The sequence below is a fragment of the Caenorhabditis briggsae genome, assembly GCF_000004555.2.
Source record: "Caenorhabditis briggsae complete genome, chrV, whole genome shotgun sequence".
Classification (NCBI taxonomy): domain Eukaryota; kingdom Metazoa; phylum Nematoda; class Chromadorea; order Rhabditida; family Rhabditidae; genus Caenorhabditis; species Caenorhabditis briggsae.
Genome location: NC_013488.2, coordinates 14,498,740 through 14,507,962, shown reverse-complemented (window position 1 = coordinate 14,507,962; position 9,223 = coordinate 14,498,740). Strand labels below are relative to the sequence as shown.

The following is a 9,223-nucleotide window of genomic DNA, read 5'->3' as shown; positions in this document are numbered from 1 at the left end:
TTAGAAAGAGAGTGAAATCAACGAAAGAATAGAAAAGGAGTCAAAAGAAGGATGAAAATGGTAGTGGTGATGGAAAGAAGTGAATCCAGAGATGGATTAGAAGAAGAAGAAGAAGCATGGTGTCTTCTCCTTCTTCTGGGAGAGAAAAAGGACCAAGTGAGACTTTTTTGGTGTGAGATGGTAGTGATGGCGTGTGCTGTTGTTGTCTTTTCTCTCTTCTTCTTTTTTCTCAGAGATGGAAATCAAAAAGTTTTGTCTATTCTTTTTTGAAAAAGAAGAGTTTTCACACAACTACATACTCTTCTCATATGCTTTTTCATGTCATATGTTCTTAAATTCTCCGAAAACAATGTTGCCCTTGGGCACGTAGTTCTTTAAAGAAAATGGGACAAGTCGTCGGAGCGGGGGGAGGAAGACGTTAATCGTTTTAGAATTTGGAGAATCTTCTGTCTGTCTGTGTGGGAAAATTCAAGGATTTTAGGGCGAGAAAGAAGAATCAAATAAGTTTTTGCAAATTTCGCTTTTTCTTTTCTTTGCTGCTCTTCATGATTGAAATTGGAAACTTTTGAGACGAGAAGAGAGAGTCTCTTTTTTGAGATGATATTAGAACAAAGTAGTAAGGTACAACTATACAGAAAAAGAAGAAGATCGTAAGAACAAAACTAGAGTGTTTTCAAAAAATCATCTTGATTCTGGACAGGAGATTTTTCGGAGGATTTTTGGAGCCAGAGTATGCATTCTACCGTATCGATGTACAACACTTAATGTCACTCTGCGTTGTCCTCACCCTTATGTTTCTGTCGTCCTCACCCTTATGTTTCCCACTGGGCGTCCGCTCCATCTTTGCCGCGTGGCTCAGTCGGTACCGGCGCCGCACTGTCAATAGTCGCCCCAACAAGTTCAACTCCTCGAGGGGCATATTTAAACGGAATTTCGAGAAAATTATTTTTTTTTTCATATCCCCCCCCCCTATTTTTAACTGAGGGGCACCGTATAACCTGTAATGGAAGAGCCCTCACACTGTTAACATTGAGCCGATGTATTTCGGTTCCTGTGAAGGATATCAAAAACTTGTTAACTGGTAAATTTTTATCATAATATCAGCAATACTTTATCAGTTGAAAAATTTTTGATATCTTTCACAGGAATCGAAATGCTTGAGCTTTCCGTGGTTGTCTGTTAGAGGAAATACGGTAGTAGAAAATCCACGATTCGCTAGTCATGCAATTCAGAAAAATTCAGTAGAATTTTCAGAAAATGTCAAATATCATTACAGAAGAACATCCATAACATCTTTTCACAATATGAGAAAAATATCAAAATCTGACACTAAATGACAAAATGTCAAAATCTGGACCTCAAAACCTGCAGCAAAAAATTTATGAAATCTGGAGCTCTGAAATGATTACAATTTCTTTAAAAGGGTCTTAATAATTCAAAAAAAAAACTGAACAATTACAAAAAATGTTTAGTAGACAACTTTTATGCAAAACCCCATAATGACTAGATAGAAATGATGTCTGGCACCAAAAAAGAAAAATGAACATTGCTTCGAAAATGCATTTGAAGAGAACAAAAAATCAAAATTAAATGAACGAGTATGAAGAATCTTGTATACCATAAAGAACGACTCCCTAATTTTAAAATTGAGCCAATTCTTCTCAAAGATATGAAAAAGTTGTCAACTAATAAATTGTTTAGCATGATATCCGGCTTTTCAGAACCAACTCTGGAGCTTGATGAGCCCTCGAAGACTTAAGATAAAAAAGCACCCCAGAAGTGCCGACGATGACGGAAGCACCGTCATCGACGTCGCCCAAAAAATGAGAATTGATATTCCAAAAAAATTGAGAAAAAAACTTGGAAAGGTGTGAATGTGACGGGTCTAGAGCCACCGCTTTTCTCCTTTCTTTTTTCCACTCAAAATGAATTCGGGGGTTCTTCCGTTCAGGATTCTCTGACGTGGTTTTCGAAGTATGGGGCCCACTTTCACTATTCTCTTGGAAAAGTATTGACCATCACAGAAGCAAAAAAGAGCTCTATCCAGGAATAGAGGAGAAGGAGAATGGAGGAGCTCCCTTGGTTGAAGACGTATGTATCCGGAAGCGTGTCATATATTCCGAAACCGAGGGCGCTCATGGAGCCATCTACACGGTCGACTGAGCACCACCACGACCACCACACCGGTCGGTGAAAAAGCACAGAGGGATAGAGAGAGCACCGACCAGATGATCGCGCGGGGAAAGTGAAAAAAAATTGGGGTCGAAGGAAAGGAAAGGAGATTGAAAAGGAATGGATATGAGAAAATGAGAAAAGATTTGGGATGGGATGGGGTCTCTGGAAAGAAAGAAGAAGATGAAGAAGAAAAAAGAAGACATGAAGATAAATCGGAATATTCGATGAGCATATATTCAGATGAGAGAATGACCCCCATTTTGGGAATGAATAGAAAGGAAAAATCGGAAGAATTTAGTACTTTGATCACTAGACGGTTGAAACAATGAGTTTCGATCATTTGAGGTCAGAATTTTCAGGGACAATAGGTTACTGTAGAACATCTCATACCGTATTTGTTCTAATAGAAGCCTACCCTAATTTTGTGCTCAATTATCTCGATTCCTGTGAAAGATATCAAAAAGTTGTTAACTTATGAAATAATGTTGATGCTATGATAAATATTTTATCAGTTGACCAATTTTTGATATCTCGTGAAGGAACCGAGATAATTAAGCTCAAAGTGCACGGTTTGAGAGGTTTCTGGGTATGTAGAGATTCTGTAATTCAAATTTTAGCCGTATTTTTTTAATACTGTATTATGGTTCTTAACTAAATTCAAAATGGACACAAGTACTGTAAAAAATATATTATATTTTGGCATTCAAAGTCGAAACTGAAAATTTAGAATTCCTTCAAAAATTGACCAAGACTTTTTGGGATGGTCTAGTAGTTTTCCAGTTAACTCAAACAAAAATGATTCTCTTTTTTTGAGTTTTGCATCCAAAATGAGAGGAGCTGTTTGGAAAAAAGAGAAAAAACTATCTAAAACTTTCAGGGTATTCGGAATAGCTATTTTTTCGGACGCCTGAATGACCATAAACACACTAATAGAACGACCCCCTTGACTTTCAACTTTCAGTTTATATATCTGGGTTTTTGTAAAAGATATCAAAAAGTTGTCAACTGATAAAATAATTTTGATATCATGATAAACATTTCGTCAGTTAATAACTTTTTGATATCTTTTATAGGAACTGAGATATATAAGCCTAAAGTTGACGGTCGGGGGGGGGGGGCGTTCTATTAGAGTGCACTTGGGTTCAAGCGAGGGGTCAGAAAGCGCGCCCCAGTAAATTTAGGAGGAATTCTAAATTCGCTGCCGAATTTCGTTGGCTGAGTTTCACAGTTTTATATAAAGAGCGAAAAAGCGCGCCTTGCAGCCAGTTGATTTTGAAGAAATAGATCATGATCTAGATCAAACCCGCGTCCACTTTAAAATTATTAAATTTCTTCTGGCCTACGAGTTTCCTGGGGCGCGCTTTCTGACCCCCTCGCTTGAACCCAAGTGAGAGTGCACATTATTTAGTTTCAAAAATATTTTCAAGAAAACGGTCTGGGTCTAAATTTCAAAGCCAAAAGAAAAATCGGAATTTGATACTGTTTTGAAACCATCAATTTTCAGTCAAACTAGCCATGAAGTCAACTACCCTATCCTTATAAAACAACCTCTATCTCACAAATCAAATGGAAAACCTATCCCAAATTATTTTTTCTAAAGTTCCGGGTTAGACGGTGATGATCTATGAGAAATCTGAATATCTAACCTTTTCAACGTATTCTTCCAGTCTTCTCCTAACTGCTATACCTAAACTTTTCTCTACTGAAAGAGAGATGGAGGAGTGCTCGAAAAGTCCACGCTTATCCACCAGCCATCACATATATTTTTTGACCGCTCGCGATTTGAATAGAAACATCAAAACCCGAAGCATTCAAAGTTTACGGAGACACAAGCCCATCGACTGATGATGTCGTCAGTGATGTGGAACCCGATTATTTTATTTTTGAAAAGAAGAGAAAGACACAGGAGTAGATGTCTCATGAGAAGAAGAAGAAGTAGGAGATGCTCATGATGATGATGATGAGATGATGATGACGATAAATGAATGAGGAGAATGAAAAGGAAAAGCCAACTCTCTCTCTCTCTCTCCAGGAGCAAAAAAAGCTCGGAGGAGAGCCGCCCCATGGATTGAATATGTTAATGAAGTTTGACATGGAATTGGTCCTTTTGGAAAATGACTTTGGAAGAAGAAGAAAAGAAGAAAAAGTGATGAATTTTCATTAACGAAAAGTTTTTTCCTTTTTTCCCATTGCTAAATTATTTAATGGTGATTTTGGGAGAAAACACAAAAAGAAATAATGACACATCACATCACAAAAAGGTTTTATCGAACATTTCAGGTCAAGTTCTCAATGTTTACGACTCTTCTTGACAGGGCGGAGCAAGCAGAATTGGACAGTTTTCTAGAAGTTAAAAAAAATAGTAATATGGGTTACGGTAGATGAGAGCCAACCTGTTCATCGATACGAAGAACACACGAATCGTTGCCCATGCTCAAATAGTTGGCAGCAGAAAATATCGTAACCATGTGCCCGTCGGCGTGCCATTTATGACCTCCAGTGACCATCTGTAACGAAGGGAATTTTGATTTTGACAAATACCGTAAGCACTCTAAAAGAAGACCATCTGCACCGCAAACTTTAAGCTCATATATCTCGGTTCCTGTGAAAGATATAAAAAAGTCGTCAACTGACAAAATCTTCATCATAAAATCTAAAATATTTTGTCAGGGCTCGAAATTGGTGGTTTTGGTGTCCTTCTATTAGAGTGTTTACGGTATGTGGGGGTTTAGAATCTACAATCTCGGCCAAGATTCGAACCCAAAATGACCATTTTAGTTAAAAACTATCAGCTTTGGGTGTCTGAAAATGTACTTAAAACATGTCCGTTTGGTTTGAAATTTGTCGGGATTATAAATCAAAACTAGAAGATTATTTTTGTAGTTTACAACTTTTTTGTACAATCATCTGCTGGAAATACAGGTTGCATAAAATAATTGTACCCCTTTTTTAACGATTTCAGTTGTAGGAATTAAAAAAGTTTTGGGCACCACTGTAGAAGCAAGTCAAAAATTCTGATTTCAACCACTTTTCCATACTTCACTGGAAATCTGATGTGCTCTGACAATCAAATCAATTCCATTCTCCTCGCAAAACTTCTCGATCGTCACGTCATCGAACGAAATGAGATTCCACGAGCTGACAAAGACCAGCCAATGTTCTGAAAATTTCAACATTCAAGGGGAGCTTCGGCCAAAACGTTTTCGTGATTTTTTTGCATTCAAATCTTCCCGAAGTTCTGTGTTTTTAGTCTTCCTTTCAACAATATTTTTCTGATTTTCAATTACCGTAGTTGCTTCCGGATCAGACCACACCAAATCACACACCAGACCGTACGATGGAATGAATGTTGGACGTTGGATCTGAAAATTATGTTCTTTTTTATCTCGATTTTTCCAGATTGTTTTCCAGAATCCATACATTATCAATATCCTCCAAAGTACGAATATGTGGTGAGATGCCTCCGTGCATACAAAGAACTTTTCCGAAGATCAGAGCCGCCAATGGCAGATGATTGAATGCGTTGATGATGTGGAGCCAAGCCAGTGGACCTTTCTCACCGTATTTCATCTTACACTCATCATAGAATCCATAGGTTAATGTTGTGTTGTAGTCTTCATGATTTCCACGACACATGAACAAATGATCTGGGTAGAGGCAGTGGAATGCCATCAGAAGCATCACGGTCTCTAATCCTTGACGACCACGATCCACGTAGTCGCCAAGGAAGACGTAGTGTGCCATTCCGGGGGAGCCATGTCTGAATGAATGGGGGAAGTTGTTTAGGTTCGAAAAATCGGAACTGTGGAAGAGATACCCCGGTGGTCATGGCTGAAGGTCCTGCAACGAAAACTACTGTAACCAAAAAATGTTTTTATTTTCTGCGTTTTTTTTTCATTCTTGAACGGGTTTTTTTCGGAGCTGTTTTTTTTGCTTTTTGCACTTCTCGTCGAGACCAATTTCTCTTTACTACGGTATATATATATATATATATAAATATATATGTCAGCGTTCGAGCGCATAACGTTCCGAAAAAAAATCGGAGTTCCCTCAAATTATTATTTAAAGTTCGAGAAAAACATCTTCCTTCTGGAGGAACATTTCTCGGGAAGAGTGGGCGGAGTTAGAGGGCGGAGCCTAAATAGCAAGGTGCGAATGGTTTTGCCGCACAGTTTTTTGTAAAAACCCGTGTCAGACGTTCTATTTAAGCTCCGCACATTTTTTCCCAGAACTTTTTTCTCGGAATTTGTGGGACCTCAAAAAACCCCGTGTGCAAGGCGAAAAATGTTTGAAAGTGAACAAATAGGCTGTAAAAAGGAAATCGGGAAAAAACCCCAGAAAATAAACACATTTCTAGGTTACGGTAGTTGTCGCTGTGGGGCCTTCGGCCACCGACGTTTCTCTTCTACCTCTCCATACTTTTTTGTACCAGAACAACAAAATCACAACTCACTTTCCGAAAATTCTTCTCAAATCGGCAAAATGACCATGCAAATCGCCAACAATTTGAATCGGAAGACACTCTTCTTCAATTTTCATCAATGTATTAAACGAGGCAAACGAGGCGGCAGCATAATTCGAAATAATCCGAATCTCTTCTTTTGTAATTGCTACATCAACTTCTGCTTTCGATTTCTCCTTCATTGGAGCTGCCATCAAACGAGCGATGAACGATTTCAGATAGCTGACTCGCTCTTCATCGTTCTCGTATTCTTCCTCATTTTCAACACGTTCAGACTCTTGAAGCATATTGAAAAGCTGGTCAAATCAATTAAAGATGTAAAAATTGAAATAGTTTATTTGTTGTCTTTGTTAGTTGAATTTGAATACACACATCAATCACAAGAAATTAGAAAACCGGGTTAAAAAATAAATACACGTCGCCGCATCGCTTATGCACTTCCCAGCTCCATGATATAGGCCAACAGCGTCTTTACTCCCTCCACATAGTTCAACTTATTGTTCTTCTCGTTCTGCGAATGAGCCATATCATCAGCGGCTCCCAGGGGAAGGAGAAGAACACTCTTTCCAGTGAGCTCTTGGAATGTCAGCGTGATTGGAATCGAGCATCCCTCACGAATTCTGTCTGGCTCGACGCCATGAACTCTCTTCATAGCACGAGCACCGGCGAGGAAGTTCGAGTCGTTCACATCAACCACCCATGGCTTGGCACTATGTCCTGGACGTGGCTTGAAGGTATTTGGAGATCCACGTTCAGCCCAAACCTTGTTGAGATATTCAACTGTCAAACGGTTGACAGTCTCTGGATCCATGTCAGGAACAATACGAATCGAGAACTTTCCGATGACTTTCGATGGGATTACTGTCTTTTCTCCAGGTCCATAGAAGGCTCCCTCGATTCCGTGGAAAGCAAGAGAAGGCTCACGCCATCTACGGAGCAACAACGTCTTCTTGTCTTCGGTGGGAAGTTTTGAAGCGCCAACGCTCTCCCGGAATTCGGTAACATCGAATTCGATGTCATCGTATGTCTTCTCCTCAGCAGCGGAGAGTGGAGCAACTTGATCGTAGAGACCTACAACGTGATTGTTTGATTTTGATTTTTCTCCTTATCAATGGTCTCTGATTTTTTTTCTTATCAGTAAAGAGAATTACCTGGAATTCTAATACGATTATCCACGGTTGTTAATTGGGCCATCACCCACATCAGATCTTGTAATGGCTCATGGATGACGCCTCCGAAAACTCCAGAATGAAGATCTTGTTTAATTCCGGTGACCTCGACGAAAAATGAGCAAATACCACGGAGTCCGTAGGTAAGACAAGGCTTCTTGGTGCCAAGCCAGTAGCTGTCAGAAATGCAAACGAAATCCACACCAGCCAAGAAGCGATCCTTCTCACGTTCTAAAAGTTCTGGCAAACCAACGGATCCAGATTCCTCCATTCCTTCGAAACAGAACTTGATGTTCACAGGGAGTTCGATGTTATTTTTCTGCGCCGCACGGATCGCATGAAGCCAACAGAGCACCGGCCCCTTGTCATCCGAAGATCCACGACCGAAGAGTTTTCCGTCCTTCTCAACGAGCTCAAATGGTTCAGTGTCCCAGCCATCGGATTTGGCAGCTGGTTGAACGTCTGGAAAACAAAACATTTTTAGAAATCATTGTCTGTAATTAAATACCCAAATGTCCATAGACAAGAAGCGTCTTTTTAGCGCTGTCAGTTCCAAGAGTTCCCAAAAGAACTGGCGGCAACTTGACAGTCTTTCCTTCCAACTCTTGGATTCCCAAATCGGCGAGTTCACATGTTGTTCCAATCTGCTCTAGCTTCTCTTTCATCCAGTGAATCATGTGAATTGTCTCATCTCTTTTTGATGGGTCTCCCGACACACTTTGAATTGCAACGGCTTCACGGAGAAGCTCCTTCAAATTGTCGAAATCGCCATCGATTTGTTGGAATACGTTAGTCAGGTCAACAGTCATCCTGGAAAAATAAAAGAAATTTAACTATGTTAAACCAACGAAAAAAAGAGTTGTAAGAAGAAAGCTCTGGAAGTGAGGACGAATTTGCCAAAATTTGAATGATAAGGGAAAAAAGTCACGCTATGTCTCGGTTTCTGTTGCCACCACCAGCAGCTGTACACAGAATAATGCTGATAAACCGAAGATTACTTATAAGAACAAGAACAAAGTATAAGATCTTTTATAGAGATCGGAAACGGCAAGAAAAAAACGAGTTTTTTGAGAATTGAAAAAATACCAATTTGAAAATCGCTTCGGAACCACAATGGGCATGCGCCTTTAAGGAAGATTATTGTATTACATTTTGTAATTTCAAGTTGTGGGCGAGAAAATCTCTCTTTTCTCTCAGAATTCGTCGATAAAAGACATGAGAGTCATCTTAAATTCACTAAAAGGCTTTTCATAATGTTTTACTTGCAAACAAGAACAAAGTATAAAAAGGAAAATCAATTTAAAGGTGGTGTGCGGTGAAAAATTTTATTGCTTTATTTTGTGCAGAAATCCATGCAGATTCACATAAAAATAAAGAAAAAATTCAAAAAAAAATCCTTCATTGAGAAAAACGGCAT

The 9,223-nt window shown here is 39.2% G+C and overlaps 2 protein-coding genes across 2 annotated transcripts; both read right to left on the bottom strand.

Moving 5' to 3' along the window:
* Positions 1-4,464: 4,464 nt before the first annotated feature.
* Positions 4,465-6,924, bottom strand: CBG04580 (the record flags this gene model as incomplete). Its single annotated transcript, XM_045238115.1, has 6 exons — positions 4,465-4,518; positions 4,569-4,682; positions 5,214-5,335; positions 5,375-5,537; positions 5,596-5,935; positions 6,629-6,924. 6 exons carry the CDS (start codon positions 6,922-6,924, stop codon positions 4,465-4,467), a joined length of 1,089 nt encoding a protein of 362 aa, XP_045092716.1.
* A 143-nt stretch (positions 6,925-7,067) lies between these two features.
* On the bottom strand, positions 7,068-8,615 carry Cbr-pes-9 (the record flags this gene model as incomplete). Its single annotated transcript, XM_002637748.1, has 3 exons — positions 7,068-7,708; positions 7,789-8,268; positions 8,315-8,615. The coding sequence occupies 3 exons, from the start codon at positions 8,613-8,615 to the stop codon at positions 7,068-7,070; spliced, it is 1,422 nt and encodes a 473-aa protein (XP_002637794.1).
* Between the last annotated feature and the right edge of the window lie 608 nt (positions 8,616-9,223).